The sequence below is a fragment of the Aegilops tauschii genome, chromosome 6 (genome assembly GCF_002575655.3).
Source record: "Aegilops tauschii subsp. strangulata cultivar AL8/78 chromosome 6, Aet v6.0, whole genome shotgun sequence".
In the NCBI taxonomy this organism is placed as follows: domain Eukaryota; kingdom Viridiplantae; phylum Streptophyta; class Magnoliopsida; order Poales; family Poaceae; genus Aegilops; species Aegilops tauschii.
The window spans coordinates 405,964,702-405,983,178 of record NC_053040.3 but is presented as its reverse complement, the minus strand read 5'-3'; the positions used below and the strand labels follow the sequence as shown (position 1 = coordinate 405,983,178).

The 18,477-nt window shown below is 48.2% G+C and overlaps 1 protein-coding gene across 1 annotated transcript; it reads right to left on the bottom strand.

Moving 5' to 3' along the window:
• Window positions 1–542: 542 nt before the first annotated feature.
• Window positions 543–2,556, bottom strand: LOC109777246 (2'-deoxymugineic-acid 2'-dioxygenase-like). Its single transcript, XM_020335897.4, has one exon. The coding sequence runs from the start codon at window positions 1,742–1,744 to the stop codon at window positions 713–715; it is 1,032 nt and encodes a 343-aa protein (XP_020191486.1). The 5' UTR covers window positions 1,745–2,556; the 3' UTR covers window positions 543–712.
• Between the last annotated feature and the right edge of the window lie 15,921 nt (window positions 2,557–18,477).

Genomic DNA, 18,477 nt, shown 5'->3' with positions numbered 1-18,477 from the left:
CGGACGTCCGAACTCCCGCAAACCTCCCCTGGTTCGCGTCCGGTTTGCGGGATTTCGGACAGGCGGGGGCGTCTGCGGACCGACGGGGTACTATGTTGGATGGCTTGCAAAGTCCATACACCTCAGTTCAGACATTTGTAGGCGTTTTGAGGGTTCACACTAAAGATGCCCTAAGTCTCACCTTGCACGAACAACATTCGCTTTGCTACACCATAAGGAATCTAACCATCTAAGTCATGACCCATTCATAACAACTTAGAAAGACTTTGGTGACACCATGAAAAGAAACTTTCTTGAAGTAAATTTGCTCTAATAATTCTTGTATTACTTAGGAAGTTTAAGTGTTAGAATCTCATCTTACGATGTCTGTGACGCTCACTGGTCCAGAACCAAGCCACACTGCAGCCTGACATTGGGTTCTATCAAAGTTTGCCGTATACTATATTGACTAGCATAATTAGCAGTACGACCAATCTGAGTAATACAAAAACTACATTGAGACCTTGTAAGATGTTGAGACCTAGTCGTTAATCTATGGCGAACTGCGGTAGAACCCAATGCCAGACCGCGGTGTGGCTTGTTTTTGTTTCTAGTCTAGCGGGCGTCATACACATTGGAAGACGAGATTGTAAACCTTAAAATTCTGTCCGTAATACAAGAAGAATTATTATCCAAAAAACATGCATGTACAGAAAATTAAGCCGACAAGTGATCAGTGCTTGAAATGCGCCATGACGGCGTCCCTGTCCCCAGCCTCGGCGACGTACACACCGAGAAATTCGCCGTAGGAGTAGGGCCTGTACAGAGGGCCCTCGCCTGCGTCCAGCACCAGCTCCTGCGCCGGCGCGACGGTGCACCAAAGCTCGGGCCACACGAACGAGGCCAGCGAGGTCCGCGCGACGCGTGCGCCGGTGACGACGCGGTGCTCGCCGCTGCGCAGGCGCCCGTTGCTGACCACCTCCATCTGATGCCCAAAATTGAGGACCAGCGCCCCCGGCGCGGCGTCCACGTCCACCCACATCGTTCCTCCGCCGCCTGCGTCGCCGTCGTCGTGGACCAGCATCTGCAGGCCGCCGCCGACGTTCTCCATGAGCACGGTGACGAGGCCGGGGTCGCAGTGCGGCGCGATGCCGAGGGTGACGCTCGGGTCCGGGCACGGCGGGTAGTGGTTCACGTTCATCATCGCGCCGCCGCTGAGCGACCCCTCGAAGTGCTCCTCGCCGAGCCCCAGCCCGACGGCGGCGAGGCGCAGAACGCGCCGCGCCGCCGCCATCACGGCGGCCGTGTACGGCTCCAGCGCCGCCCCGAGCCCGCGCGGGTTGTCCGGCCACTCCGGCGGGTGGCAGCCGAGCTTGAGGCAGTCCCGCCAGTACAGGAACTCCTCGCCGGCGCCGTTCCGGACGCTCGTGTGGAACCGCGGGAGCTGCTTGCCGTCGGTCGAGTAGTATGCCATCTTCTCATTCGCCGGCAGTCCAAAGAACTCCTCGGCCGCGCGCATCATGGCGCCCATTACCTCCTCCGGCACGCCGTGGTTGACCACCTGGAAGAAACCGAACTCCCGCCCCGCGCGGATGATCTCCTCGGCGATCCTGCCGTCGTCGTCTCCGCCGAGATCAACTACAGGCAGCATCGGCGGCGCCACCTTGCCATTGGCGGAATAAGACGGCCTCTTGTGCACGGGGAGTATGTAGCGTCCAGGCACTGACTGGTGGGCGGCGCCATTGGAGAGAGGCTCCGCTGCCATCTCGAGCTATAGCTTTGCTTGACTTGCATATGCCGATCAGTTCATCATCTGCAGCACTTTATGCTGAAATTAGTGGTGAAGAAAAGCATCTTCTATTTCAGAGAACATTTGACTTTTGATCGGAACCAATGCATAACTTTTTTATATATTTTTTGGCCGGCTTTTAAATAATTGGCCGGCTAGCTAGCTTGATGCAATTGTTGGCAGACTATGTGTGAGCGTGAGTATTGTTCTTGGTGGTAGGTTCTACGTATTTTCTTTGGATGGTCGCTAGTTGTGATTTTTTATAGCTGAATGGTCCAAATGTGGCTACTTGTGATTGTTTAAGTACATTTTGGCATCCTCATTTTTTTTAACAGAGAGGAAAGGTCCGGAAGGTCTCAACAGATGCTATATTAGACCCACCACTAGTCCACTATGTAGGCCAAAACCGGTGCTAAATTGACTTTTACTTCATTTGACACGGGTGCCCTCCATTACCCAATCGGTGGCATAAAAATATTTCGGGAACCGAAGCAAGTAGTTGCTCGGATGCCAAATTCACCGAGGCAATTAAAAAATCCATAATCCATATCTCTCGTTCTTCTCGCGCGAACCAACTACAGTGACTACCTCCGCTTCATCCACCACCTCCAATGAGCTCACCGTTGCCTGCCTCCAACACTTGACTCCAACAACTCAAGATGGGAATGGGTCGGGTCGGCCCGCTGGGTTACTGACCCGACCCAAGTCGAGGGCAATGGGCCAAATGGGTTGGCTTTAAACGATATACGGGTCAACAGAGCCGGCCCCGTGCGATCCGATGGGTCAGACGGGCCGACCCAGTCTGATACAGGAAGTATATACTCTACAGAGTCGATAAATCATGAGTGGACATGCAGCCATGCAAGGTCGGTATCATGACCGACCGTTCCCACGTGATTCGTGCATCTCTAATACATCGAGTCTATATAATGAATTCTATCCACGGTATACAATTAGTATAGATCATGTATTACCTCTGACCTTGTCAGGAGATGGCCCACAAAGGCAGCCTCACTCATTGAAGCGTACGCGCTTTGATTAACATGTCAGTCCCCACGGCTAGCTGCACCACACTACTGTCGACCTTCTTAAACATTCGGTAGTACTGCATGTATCTGGTAGTACGTCATGCTTGCTCACCTAGAACGCAGACAACCGGCTGGTCTTTGTGTGAATGCAGCAGGATTATGGAAGTCGTAACAGAGCGATTGATAATTATGAGAACTCTAATCACATATACCATGCACACACATGATAATACACCAACCAGCAGAGACGACGTAAAGAACAGGCGTAGCAGACCATGTAAGTGGCGTGAGGGTGAGGTGATTGGCGACGCGGCCATGCAGGCGTATATTGAGCTCTTCTCTAGGCCGCTACAGCAGGCGCATATCGGGGCCATTGTTGGCCTTTTTGGTTGGCAAGCCGATGTTTTGCCTCTCGGGAGGGATGTGGGGGAGGTAGCACTTTAGGTGCTGCCCCCTTGGTTGCTCGTAGGCCTTCTCTATGGCTGATCCGAGCCAGGTTGTGGTGGTGTGGAATGTACGCGGGATGAACAACCCGGCGAAACGCAATGCTATAAATAACGTCATTTCGGGCTCGGGAGCGAGTGTTGTCTGCCTTCAGGAAACAAAAATCCAGGACATGACCCCTGCACTTGTGCGGCAATGCCTTGGTCCGGCATTCGATCGGTTCTTCTACGCGCCTGCGGTGGGGACGCGCGGTGGCGTTCTGTTTGCAGCCAAGTCGAGTGGTGTGCAGCTTTCAAACCCCCATGTCACGGACAATTCGGTCACGGCATGGGTGCAATGTCTAGAGTCGGTTGGTTGGTGGTTCACCGGGGTGTACGGGCCCCAGGAGGACGTGGAGAAGATCGTTTTCATGCAGGAGCTTAGGGAGATCCGGGGTTTACATGCAGGTCCCTGGATGCTCTCCGGTGATTTCAACCTGATTGCGGACCCGTCCGACAAGAGCAACGACAGAATAAATAGGCAGATGATGGGGCGGTTTAGGAGATGCATCTCGGACTTGGACATGCATGAGGTCTACCTTAACGGCAGGAGGTACACCTGGTCGAACGAGCGCACAGCGCCCACGTTGGAGAAGTTGGACAGAGTGCTTGTGTCTGTGGAGTGGGAGGCCCTATACCCAGCATCGTTTCTCTCTGCGCTCAGCACGGGTGTTTCCGACCACTGTCCGTTGCACCTGGTGCTTGAGGCCAACTTGCGGAGAGGTCGGCGATTTCACTTCGAGTCCTTTTGGACGAAGATAGATGGTTTCCAGGACGTGGTTCAGTCGGCGTGGAGCAGTCAGCCGTGGGTGCGGAATCCTTTCAAGAAACTTGCGGCCAAGCTAAAGGCTACGGCCAAGTGCTTGGCCAGTTGGAGCAACAAGTACGTCGGAAGTATCAAGCAGCAAATCCGCATCGCCAATGAGGTCATCTTGCGACTCGATGTCGCCATGGAGAGTCGTGTCCTTACGGTGGAGGAAATGGAGCTCAGGAGGCTGCTCAAGCATAAGCTGTTGGGTTTGGCTTCGCTTGAGCGCACGATCGCTAGGCAGCGGTCTAGGGTTCTGAGGCTGCGGGAGGGGGATGCGTGCACGCAATATTTTCATGCCCACGCTAGTCACCGTCGTCGAAAAAACTACATCCCCAAGCTTCGGGTGGACGGAGTTCTGACTGCTGACCACGAGGTTATGGCCGAGGCCGTGGGCTCCTTCTTCTCCCATTTGCTTGGGGAGTCTGCTAAGAGGGATTTCACGCTCAACTTGGAGGAAATTGGTATGCCACGTAAGGTTCTAGATCATTTGGACCGTGATTTCACTGAGGAGGAAGTTTTGGCCGCGGTGTGCGCGCAAGGCTTGGATAAGGCGCCGGGGCCCGACGGGTTCCCGCCCAGGTTTTATGTGGCTTGTTGGTCGGTCATTAAGGACGACGTGATGGAGGCGTTCGGTTCCCTACAGAGACTGGATTTCCGTGGTCTCACGTCCATTAATCAGGCCTTCATCACTTTGCTACCCAAGACGGCAGCCGCGATGGAGATCCGGGAGTTCCGACCCATTAGCTTGATACATAGTTTCCCGAAGCTTGTGGCGAAGGTGTTGGCTATTCGGTTGGCCGAGGAGATGTCGGACTTGGTCGGGGCGCACCAGAGCGCGTTCATCAAGGGGAGATGGCTCCATGACAATTATATGATGGTGCAAGGGCTGGCTAGGAAGCTACATGCCACTAAGAAGGATGCGGTGATGCTCAAGCTAGATATTACGAAGGCCTTCGACACGGTGAACTGGGCCTTCTTGATGGATGTGTTACGGCACATGGGATTTGGAGCCAAGTGGACGTCGTGGATTGCCGGTTTACTTGCATCTTCTTCCACTAGGGTGCTACTCAATGGCATTCCCGGCGAGATCATCTACAACAGACAGGGCCTGCGGCAGGGGGACCCAGCCTCGCCACTTCTGTTCGTCCTGGTGATGGAAGCTCTTCACCACCTCCTACGCTCGGCCTCGGTGGCTGGGGTGCTGCGGCCTCTCACGCCCAATGGCCTTCGGAGTACCACGTCCATATATGCTGACGACGTGGTTACTTTCATCAAGCCAGATCTGCAGAGTCTCAGGGCATGCACGGTGTTGCTTCACGACTTTGGCGCGGCGTCGGGCCTACACACGAATCTAATCAAGAGTTCCGCCCACCCAATCAGATGTACGGAGGAGCAGGTGCTTCAGATCGCCACCGAGATGGAGTGTCAGGTGCTGGGTTGGCCCTGTCAGTACCTTGGGCTGCCCTTGGGTTTACGGAAGATTTCGGCCGCGCAGTTACGGTAGCTGATCGACAAGATGGCTGACCGATTGCCTGCCTGGCAGGCCAGGCTTCTCTTCCGCGCGGGCAGGCTGGAGCTCATTCGTACTACGCTTGCCTCCATGCCTATTCATGCCATGATGGCGATCGATCTGCCTGTCAAGACTATTACAGCAGCCAACAAGATCTGCTATGGATTTCTGTGGAAGGGGCGTCGAGACATGCAGGGAGGCCACTGCCTGGTGGCTTGGGATCAGGTTTGCACGCCCAAGGATCTCGGCGGCCTGGGGATTCCCAATTTGAGACTATTGAACGCGGCGCTGCGGGCAAGATGGCCATGGCTCGAGAGAACTGACCCCCACAGACCTTGGAACGAGTTCAATCTGCAAGTTTCGTGCGAGTCCTTGGGGATCTACAGAGCGGCAACACGTTGCGTGCTTGGCGACGGCGAATCAGCGCGCTTCTGGACTAATTGGTGCCTCTGGGATGGCCGGATTGAGGAGCTAATGCCTAACCTGTATGCTTTTGTGAGAAAGCCAGCGCGGCTGAAGACGGTCAGGCAGGCCATGGTGGAAGGATGGTGGCAAGATATTTCCCCGGACATGACAACGCGTGCTCTGCTCGAGTTCATTGCTCTGGTGGACAGAATGCAGGATGTGGATCTCACGCCAGGGACGGAGGATAGGATCCATTGGGCTTGGGACAGCACTGGGCAGTTCTCGGCTAAATCCGCTTACATGGCATGTTTTGCGGGTAGGATTGAGGCGAACGGCGCTACTCAGATTTGGAGATCCAGGGCGCCGGCCACTTGCAAGGTCTTTGCATGGCTTGCGGCACGGAACAGATGTTGGACAACAGATAGACTCCAAAGACGTCACTTGCCTCACCCCTCTGCATGTCCTTTTTGTGACCAAGCCCAGGAGACCATTGACCACTTGCTGTTGGGGTGTGTGTTTGCTAGGCAAGTTTGGTCCTGTATTACCAATGCGTGGGGTAAGCCTTCTTGGATGCCTACGGCAGATGCTACCTTGGTGCAATGGTGGACCGCCCTCACTCCGCAGAGGCAGCTAAGGAAAGAGATTTGGACGGTGGTCACCCTTGTGGCATGGACGATCTGGAGACACCGGAATGACATAGTGTTCAATGATGCTTCCCGCTCGGCAGAGGTAGTGCTTAGGAGGATTGACGAGGGGGGCAGGACTGGAGGGCCGCGGGTTTGCTCCGTGAGCACGGCTCCTTGCCACGTAGAGTAGTGAGGTTGGATAGCGGCGAGTGATCCGCATGTGGATCATCCTTTTGGCTTTGTAAGTCGTGGAGTTGTAAAGACTTGTTTGCCATTCTTGGCACTTTCTATCTATGCTTCTGATGCGTCAAGCTTTTGACGCATCCTTGAAAAAAGTGACAAATTGCAACAGACCTGACCATCTCATTTACTAGGATTAATGCACCGCACTGCCCTCTTGTCTTAATGCCTCCTGCCCCACTACATATTTACTGTACTCCATGGAAAAAATAAATCTATTTACTGTACTCCATGGAAAAAATAAATCTAATGCTGGTTTTTGTTATTGCGTTAGACCAACATGTGTTAATGTTTAAGTCGCACTCGCGTGAGCATACAACTGGGTGCCCATAATCTTGATGTATATAATTACTTTATTTTGCTGATATGAAACCTAGTCTAGCTAAACATGCACTAACAATGGTGGAGCTAAGCAAACAAAAATCAAATGTGATCATAATCACATGAGTCCACATGCGCATTGAGTGAACCATTAAGATGTTACATGCCAACCCAGCTGCTCATTTAAACAGACTGCATACTTTATCTGCGACGTTTATTAGATAACTCCCTCTTGCATTTATGTATCAATAGTTCTGACATGCATTTCAGCAAGAGGACAAACTGGTATTATGTATAGATTGTGTATTGCTTGCCTATTCCTACACATTGCCGAAGTATTCAATTAATCACTATATTAAGTATGAATCACATAGCAACAATCGTTGGTCAGGATAACATCCTTGCGTGGCACCATGTCCCAAAAATCCACGTATTAAATTATGTCTATAGTATTTGATAGGATCTCCTGTATATTTGGTAGACAATCTCCTAGAGCTAATCTCCAGCCGTTTTGGCATACGACATTTGTTTAGGTTAGATTTTTTTTCCTTGCCGTGCACATGGTCGGCCAGTGAGACGATGGGGGATAAGCTTCATCGTCGAGAGGGAAACTGCCCGGATCACCAGCTAAGGCCCCTAAATGACCGCTCAGTGATAAAGGAGGTGGGGGTGCAAAGACAGCCAGGAGGTTTGCCTAGAAGCAGCCACCCTTTAAAGAGTGCGTAATAGCTCACTGATCATATGTACGTGATACCTGTATACTATCTCAAACGAGCAGATCGGCCCAAGGTGTGGCATTTTCGCTTAGACTTTTTCCTTTACATTAACAGAGTCGATGGATCAAAAAACAAAATCGATGGATCAGAAATAATTAGCGAGCACACGAAATTAGATACGTGGAAAGATTAGATCTTGTCATTTCACTGACTGTGCAAACAGAGCTGTAAGAGCGAATTCCCTAGATTTTGGGTCGGCCTCATGTATCCAACGGGTCAGTGAGGCCACAATTTTTTGATGGTCCGACCCATGGCCTCACATATTGACCTTGGGACCATGGGGCTAGGTCCAAGGCCAGGTCCGGGTCGGCCCATTCCCATCTTGACCAACATCCCTCGACCACCATCTTGGCCATGACCTTCACCCTTGCACACGAGCTCTGTTGGGGAACGTAGTAATTTCAAAAAAATTCCTACGCACACGCAAGATCATGGTGATGCATAGCAAGGAGAGGGGAGAGTGTTGTCCACGTACCCTCGTAGACCGATAGCGGAAGCGTTAACACAACGTGGTTGATGTAGTCGTACGTCTTCACGATCCGACCGATCAAGTACCGAACGCACGGCACCTCCGAGTTCAGCACATGTTCAGTTCGATGACGTCCCTCGAACTCCGATCCAGCCGAGTGTTGAGGGGAGTTTCGTCAGCACGACAGCGTGGTGACGGTGATGATGTTCTATCGAAGCAGGGCTTCGCCTAAGCTCCGCTACGATATTATCGAGGTGTAATATGGTGGAGGGGGGCACCGCACACGGCTAAAAGATCGTTGATAAATTGTGTGTCTAGAGGTGCCCCCCTGCCCCCGTATATAAAGGAGCAATGGGGAGGCCACCGGCCTAGGAGGTGTGGCGCGCCAGGAGGAGTCCTACTCCTACCGGGAGTAGGACTCCCCCCCTTTCCTTGTTGGACTAGGAGTGGAAGAGGGGAAGAGGTGGAGGGGAGGAAGGAAGGGGGGCGCCGCCCCCCTCTCCTTGTCCTATTCGGACTGGCGGGAAGGGGGGCGCGGCCCTGCCCTAGCCTCCTCTCCTCTCTTCCACCTAGGCCCACTAAGGCCCATTAAGTTACCGGGGGGTTCCGGTAACCTCCCGGTACTCCGGAAAAATCCCGATTTCACCCGGAACACTTTCGATGTCCAAACATAGGCTTCCAATATATCAATCTTTATGTCTCGACCATTTTGAGACTCCTCGTCATGTCCGTGATCACATCCGGGACTCCGAACAACCTTCGGTACATCAAAACATATAAACTCATAATATAACTGTCATCGTAACGTTAAGCGTGCGGACCCTACGGGTTCGAGAACTATGTAGACATGACCGAGACACGTCTCCGGTCAATAACCAATAGCGGGACCTGGATGCCCATATTGGCTCCCACATATTCTACGAAGATCTTTATCGGTAAGACCGCATAACAACATACGTTGTTCCCTTTGTCATCGGTATGTTACTTGCCCGAGATTCGATCGTTGGTATCTTAATACCTAGTTCAATCTCGTTACCGGGAAGTCTCTTTACTCGTTCCGTAATACATCATCTCGCAACAAACTCATTAGTTGCAATGCTTGCAAGGCTTAAGTGATGTGCATTACCGAGAGGGCCCAGAGATACCTCTCCGACAATCGGAGTGACAAATCCTAATCTCGAAATACGCCAACCCAACAAGTACCTTCGGAAACACCTGTAGAGTACCTTTATAATCACCCAGTTATGTTGTGACGTTTGGTAGCACACAAATTGTTCCTCCGGTAAACGGGAGTTGCATAATCTCATAGTCATAGGAACATGTATAAGTCATGAAGAAAGCAATAGCAACATACTAAACGATCGAGTGCTAAGCTAACGGAATGGGTCAAGTCAATCACATCATTCTCCTAATGATGTGATCCCATTAATCAAATGACAACTCATGTCTATGGCTAGGAAACATAACCATCTTTGACTAACGAGCTAGTCAAGTAGAGGCATACTAGTGACACTCTGTTTGTCTATGTATTCACACATGTATCATGTTTCCGGTTGATACAATTCTAGCATGAATAATAAACATTTATCATGATATAAGGAAATAAATAATAACTTTATTATTGCCTCTAGGGCATATTTCCTTCAGTCTCCCACTTGCACTAGAGTCAATAATCTAGATTACACAGTAATGATTCTTACGCCCATGGAGCCTTGGTGCTGATCATGTTTTGCTCGTGGAAGAGGCTTAGTCAATGGGTCTGCAACATTCAGATCCGTATGTATCTTGCAAATTTCTATGTGTCCCACCTGGACTAAATCCCGTATGGAATTGAAGCGTCTTTTGATGTGCTTGGTTCTCTTGTGAAATCTGGATTCCTTTGCCAAGGCAATTGCACCAGTATTGTCACAAAAGATTTTCATTGGACCCGATGCACTAGGTATGACACCTAGATCGGATATGAACTCCTTCATCCAGACTCCTTCATTTGCTGCTTCCGAAGCAGCTATGTACTCCGCTTCACATGTAGATCCCGCCACGAAGCTTTGTTTAGAACTGCACCAACTGACAGCTCCACTGTTCAATGTAAACACGTATCCGGTTTGCGATTTAGAATCGTCCGGATCAGTGTCAAAGCTTGCATCAACGTAACCATTTACGATGAGCTCTTTGTCACCTCCATATACGAGAAACATATCCTTAGTCCTTTTCAGGTATTTCAGGATGTTCTTGACCGCTGTCCAGTGATCCACTCCTGGATTACTTTGGTACCTTCCTGCTAGACTTATAGCAAGGCATACATCAGGTCTGGTACACAGCATCGCATACATGATAGAGCCTATGGCTGAAGCATAGGGAACATCTTTCATCTTCTCTCTATCTTCTGCAGTGGTCGGGCATTGAGTCTTACTCAATTTCACACCTTGTAACACAGGCAAGAACCCTTTCTTTGCTTGATCCATTTTGAACTTTTTCAAAACTTTGTCAAGGTATGTGCTTTGTGAAAGTCCAATTAAGCGTCTTGATCTATCTCTATAAATCTTGATGCCCAATATATATGCAGCTTCACCGAGGTCTTTCATTGAAAAACTCTTATTCAAGTATCCCTTTATGCTATCCAGAAATTCTATATCATTTCCAATCAGCAATATGTCATCCACATATAATATCAGAAATGCTACAGAGCTCCCACTCACTTTCTTGTAAAAACAGGCTTCTCCAAAAGTCTGTATAAAACCAAATGCTTTGGTCACACTATCAAAGCGTTTATTCCAACTCCGAGAGGCTTGCACCAGTCCATAAATGGATCGCTGGAGCTTGCACACTTTGTTAGCTCCCTTTGGATCGACAAAACCTTCTGGTTGCATCATATACAACTCTTCTTCCAGAAATCCATTCAGGAATGCAGTTTTGACATCCATTTGCCAAATTTCATAATCATAAAATGTGGCAATTGCTAACATGATTCGGACAGACTTAAGCATCGCTACGGGTGAGAAGGTCTCATCGTAGTCAATCCCTTGAACTTGTCGAAAACCTTTCGCAACAAGTCGAGCTTTATAGACAGTAACATTACCGTTAGCGTCAGTCTTCTTCTTGAAGATCCATTTATTTTCAATGGCTTGCCGATCATCGGGCAAGTCAACCAAAGTCCATACTTTGTTCTCATACATGGATCCCATCTCGGATTTCATGGCCTCAAGCCATTTTGCGGAATCTAGGCTCACCATCGCTTCTTCATAGTTCGTAGGTTCGTCATGGTCTAGTAACATAACCTCCAGAACAGGATTACCGTACCACTCTGGTGCGGATCTTACTCTGGTTGATCTACGAGGTTCAGTAATAACTTGATCTGAAGTTTCATGATCATCATCATTAACTTCCTCACTAATTGGCGTAGGTGTCGCAGAAACTGGTTTCTGTGATGAACTACTTTCCAATAAGGGAGCAGGTACAGTTACCTCATCAAGTTCTACTTTCCTCCCACTCACTTCTTTTGAGAGAAACTCCTTCTCTAGAAAATTTCTGAATTTAGCAACAAAAGTTTTGCCTTCGGATCTGTTATAGAAGGTGTACCCAATAGTCTCCTTTGGGTATCCTATGAAGACACATTTCTCCGATTTGGGTTCGAGCTTATCAGGTTGAAGGTTTTTCACATAAGCATCGCAACCCCAAACTTTAAGAAACGACAACTTTGGTTTCTTGCCAAACCACAATTCATAAGGCGTCGTCTCAACGGATTTTGATGGTGCCCTATTTAACGTGAATGCAGCCGTCTCTAAAGCATAACCCCAAAACGATAGCGGTAAATCAGTAAGAGATATCATAGATCGCACCATATCTAGTAAAGTACGATTACGACGTTCGGACACACCATTACGCTGTGGTGTTCCGGGTGGCGTGAGTTGCGAAACTATTCCGCATTGTTTCAAATGAAGACCAAACTCATAACTCAAATATTCTCCTCCACGTCAGATCGTAGAAATTTTATTTTCTTGTTACGATGATTTTCAACTTCACTCTGAAATTCTTTGAACTTTTCAAATGTTTCAGACTTATGTTTCATTAAGTAGATATACCCATATCTGCTCAAATCATCTGTGAAGGTGAGAAAATAACGATATCCACCACGAGCCTCAATATTCATCGGACCACATACATCTGTATGTATGATTTCCAACAAATCTGTTGCTCTCTCCATAGTTCCGGAGAACGGTGTTTTAGTCATCTTTCCCATGAGGCACGGTTCGCAAGTACCAGGTGATTCATAATCAAGTGATTCCAAAAGTCCATCAGTATGGAGTTTCTTCATGCGCTTTACACCGATATGACCTAAACGGCAGTGCCACAAATAAGTTGCACTGTCATTATCAACTCTGCATCTTTTGGTTTTAATATTATGAATATGTGTATCACTACTATCGAGATTCAACAAAAATAGACCACTCTTCAAGGGTGCATGACCATAAAAGATATTACTCATATAAATAGAACAACCATTATTCTCTGATTTAAATGAATAACCGTCTCGCATCAAACAAGATCTAGATATAATGTTCATGCTTAACGCTGGCACCAAATAACAATTATTTAGGTCTAAAACTAATCCCAAAGGTAGATGTAGAGGTAGCGTGCCGACCGCGATTACATCGACTTTGGAACCATTTCCCACGCGCATCGTCACCTCGTCCTTAGCCAATCTTCGCTTAATCCGTAGCCCCTGTTTCGAGTTGCAAATATTAGCAACAGAACCAGTATCAAATACCCAGGTGCTACTGCGAGCATTAGTAAGGTACACATCAATAACATGTATATCACATATACCTTTGTTCACCTTGCCATCCTTCTTATCCGCCAAATACTTGGGGCAGTTCCGCTTCCAGTGACCAGTCTGCTTGCAGTAGAAGCACTTAGTTTCAGGCTTAGGTCCAGACTTGGGTTTCTTCTCCTGAGCAGCAACTTGTTTGCTGTTCTTCTTGAAGTTCCCCTTCTTCTTCCCTTTACCCTTTTTCTTGAAACTAGTGGTCTTATTGACCATCAACACTTGATGCTCCTTTTTGATTTCTACGTCCGCAGCCTTTAGCATTGCGAAGAGCTCGGGAATTGAGTTACTCATCCCTTGCATATTATAGTTCATCACGAAGCTCTTGTAACTTGGTGGCAGTGATTGAAGAATTCTGTCAATGACGCTATCATCCGGAAGATTAACTCCCAGTTGAATCAAGTGATTGTTATACCCAGACATTTTGAGTATATGCTCACTGACAGAACTATTCTCTTCCATCTTGCAGCTGCAGAACTTATTGGAGACTTCATATCTCTCAATCCGGGCATTTGCTTGAAATATTAACTTCAACTCCTGGAACATCTCATATGCTCCATGACGTTCAAAACGTCGTTGAAGACCCGGTTCTAAGCCGTAAAGCATGGCACACTGAACTATCGAGTAGTCATCAGCTTTGCTCTGCCAGACGTTCATAACATCTGGTGTTGCTCCTACAGCAGGCCTGGCACCCAACGGTGCTTCCAGGACATAATTCTTCTGTGTAGCAATGAGGATAATCCTCAAGTTACGGACCCAGTTCGTGTAATTGCTACCATCATCTTTCAACTTTGCTTTCTCAAGAAACGCATTAAAATTCAACGGAACAACAGCATGGGCCATCTATCTATAATTAACATAGACAAGCAAAATACTATCAGGTACTAAGTTCATGATAAATTCAAGTTCAATTAATCATATTACTTAAGAACTCCCACTCAGATAGACATCCCTCTAATCCTCTAAGTGATCACGTGATCCATATCAACTAAACCATGTCCGATCATCACGTGAGATGGAGTAGTTTCAATGGTGAACATCACTATGTTGATCATATCTACTATATGATTCACGCTCGACCTTTCGGTCTCCGTGTTCCGAGACCATATCTGTTATATGCTAGGCTCGTCAAGTTTAACCTGAGTATTCTGCGTGTGCAACTGTTTTGCACCCGTTGTATTTGAACGTAGAGCCTATCACACCCGATCATCACGTGGTGTCTCAGCACGAAGAACTTTCGCAACAGTGCATACTCAGGGAGAACACTTATACTTTGATAATTTAGTGAAGGATCATCTTATAATGCTACCATCAATCAAAGCAAGATAAGATGCATAAAAGATAAACATCACATGCAATCAATATAAGTGATATGATATGGCCATCATCATCTTGTGCTTGTGATCTCCATCTCTGAAGCACCGTCATGATCACCATCGTCATCGGCGTGACACCTTGATCTCCATCGAAGCATCGTTGTCGTCTCGCCAACTATTGTTTCTACGACTATCGCTACCGCTTAGTGATAAAGTAAAACAATTACATGGCGATTGCATTGCATACAATAAAGCGACAACCATATGGCTCCTGCCAGTTGCCGATAACTCAGTTACAAAACATGATCATCTCATACAATAAAATTCAGTATCATGTCTTGACCATATCACATCACAACATGCCCTGCAAAAACAAGTTAGACGTCCTCTACTTTGTTGTTGCAAGTTTTACGTGGCTGCTACGGGCTTTAGCAAGAACCGTTCTTACCTACGCATCAAAACTACAACGATAGTTTGTCAAGTTGGTGTTGTTTTAACCTTCGCAAGGACCGGGCGTAGCCACACTCGGTTCAACTAAAGTGAGAGAGACAGACACCCGCCGGTCACCTTTAAGCAACGAGTGCTCGCAACGGTGAAACCAGTCTCGCGTAAGCGTACGCGTAATGTCGGTCCGGGCCGCTTCATCTCACAATACCGCCGAACCAAAGCATGACATGCTGGTAAGCAGTATGACTTATATCGCCCACAACTCACTTGTGTTCTACTCGTGCATAACATCAACGCATAAAACCAGGCTCTGATACCACTGTTGGGGAACGTAGTAATTTCAAAAAAATTCTTACGCACACGCAAGATCATGGTGATGCATAGCAACGAGAGGGGAGAGTGTTGTCCACGTACCCTCGTAGACCGATAGCGGAAGCGTTAACACAACGCGGTTGATGTAGTCGTACGTCTTCACGATCCGACTGATCAAGTACCGAACGCACGACACCTCCGAGTTCAGCACACGTTCAGCTCGATGACGTCCCTCGAACTCCGATCCAGCCGAGTGTTGAGGGAGAGTTTCGTCAGCACGACGGCGTGGTGACGGTGATGATGTTCTACCGACGCAGGGCTTCGCCTAAGCTCCGCTACGATATTATCGAGGTGTAATATGGTGGAGGGGGGCACCGCACACGGCTAAAAGATCGTTGATCAATTGTGTGTCTAGAGGTGCCCCCCTGCCCCCGTATATAAAGGAGCAAGGGGGAGGCCGCCGACCTAGGAGGTGTGGCGCGCCAGGAGGAGTCCTACTCCTACCGGGAGTAGGACTCCCCCCTTTCCTTGTTGGACTAGGAGTGGAAGAGGGGAAGAGGTGGAGGGGAGGAAGGAAGGGGGGCGCCGCCCCCCCTCTCCTTGTCCTATTCGGACTGGGGGGGAAGGGGGCGCGGCCCTGCCCTAGCCTCCTCTCCTCTCTTCCACCTAGGCCCACTAAGGCCCATTAAGTTACCGGGGGGTTCCGGTAACCTCCCGGTACTCCGGAAAAATCCCGATTTCACCCGGAACACTTCTGATGTCCAAACATAGGCTTCCAATATATCAATCTTTATGTCTCGACCATTTCGAGACTGCTCGTCATGTCCGTGATCACATCCGGGACTCCGAACAACCTTCGGTACATCAAAACATATAAACTCATAATATAACTGTCATCGTAACGTTAAGCGTGCGGACCCTACGGGTTCGAGAACTATGTAGACATGACCGAGACACGTCTCCGGTCAATAACCAATAGCGGGACCTGGATGCCCATATTGGCTCCCACATATTCTACGAAGATCTTTATCGGTCAGACCGCATAACAACATACGTTGTTCCCTTTGTCATCGGTATGTTACTTGCCCGAGATTCGACCGTCGGTATCTTAATACCTAGTTCAATCTCGTTACCGGGAAGTCTCTTTACTCGTTCCGTAATACATCATCTCGCAACAAACTCATTAGTTGCAATGCTTGCAAGGCTTAAGTGATGTGCATTACCGAGAGGGCCCAGAGATACCTCTCCGACAATCGAAGTGACAAATCCTAATCTCGAAATACGCCAACCCAACAAGTACCTTCGGAGACACCTGTAGAGTACCTTTATAATCACCCAGTTACGTTGTGACGTTTGGTAGCACATAAAGTGTTCCTCCGGTAAACGGGAGTTGCATAATCTCATAGTCATAGGAACATGTATAAGTCATGAAGAAAGCAATAGCAACATACTAAACGATCGAGTGCTAAGCTAACGGAATGGGTCAAGTCAATCACATCATTCTCCTAATGATGTGATCCCATTAATCAAATGACAACTCATGTCTATGGCTAGGAAACATAACCATCTTTGACTAACGAGCTAGTCAAGTAGAGGCATACTAGTGACACTCTGTTTGTCTATGTATTCACACATGTATCATGATTCCGGTTGATACAATTCTAGCATGAATAATAAACATTTATCATGATATAATGAAATAAATAATAACTTTATTATTGCCTCTAGGGCATATTTCCTTCAAGCTCGACCATCTTGCACACCAACTCTGCGTGGCCTGACACCAACAACTCCGGCCGCGAGCTCGCCCTGTCCGTGACCGCAACCCTCTGGCCGTGACCTAGGCCCTTGGACACGAGCATGGCCAGCCCACACATCACCAACGCATAGCCCGACACCGGGAACCTTCGCCCGAGGTCAACCCGCTCCGAACCGTCTGATCTCCTCCTCAAGGTCATCCTACTCGTGAACTCCACTCGCTCCGCTCGTTTCTGGCCACCCAAGCTTGGTGTTGAGGAGGGGGTGATGGACATGGATAAGCAGTACCGTGTGGATTTGGAAAGAGATAAGAAGCAAGTTTCTGATTTGGTTTGGATAGACAAAGGGGATTTTTTTTGGGGGAAGAGGAAGAACTCAGCCAAGGCACCTGACAGTAGGTCAATGATGTTTTTTTTGCATGGGGTCGCCTTCTTTGATCGAGCGGTGCCCTTCGTTGTGAAGCATGTGCCATAAAAATTTCATTTGGGATCGGTGGTGGCGCATTTTTCAATAATTTGGCACTGGTAACATAGTGGAGGGTCTTATAGTATCAAGATTGTCACAAATATTAAAAAAGATATCTGAAAAAATGGCAGTTACGTGCATGTCCTTCCTTTTTGCAAATAGTGTAGGGGAACGTAGCATAAATTCAAAATTTTCTACGCATCACCAAGATCAATCTATGGAGTAATCTAGCAATGAAGGGAAGGGGAGTGCATCTACATACCATTGTAGATCGCGATGTTCTGCGACGTTTCAAAAACGTCTTTGGTGCCACAGTTCTAAACCGTTAGCATTACGCACTGAACTATCACGTAGTCATCAAAACGTGTATGTCAGATGTTTCGCAACATCTACAGACGACGCTGAGGTTCAGCACATCGAGCGGTGCATTAAGGACATAAGCCTTCTGTGCAACAATGAGGACAATCCTCAGTTTATGGACCCAGTCCGCATAATTGCTACTATCAACTTTCAACTAAATTTTCTCTAGGAACATATCTTAGTAGAACTAAAGCGTAAACTACGACATTATTTGCAAAGACCTTTTGACTATGTTCATGATAATGAAGTTCATCTAATTATTTAATGAACTCCCACTCAGATAGATATCCCTCTAGTCATCTAAGTGATACATGATCCGAGTCAAACTAGGTCGTGTCCGATCATCACGTGAGACGGACTAGTCATCATCGGTGAACATCTCCATGTTGATCGTATCTACTATACGACTCATGTTCGACCTTTCGGTCTCTTGTGTTCCGAGGCCATGTCTGTACATGCTAGGCTCGTCAAGTCAACCTAAGTGTTTCGCATGTGTTCCGAGGCCATGTCTGTACATGCTAGGCTCGTCAACACCCGTTGTATTCGAACGTTAGAATCTAT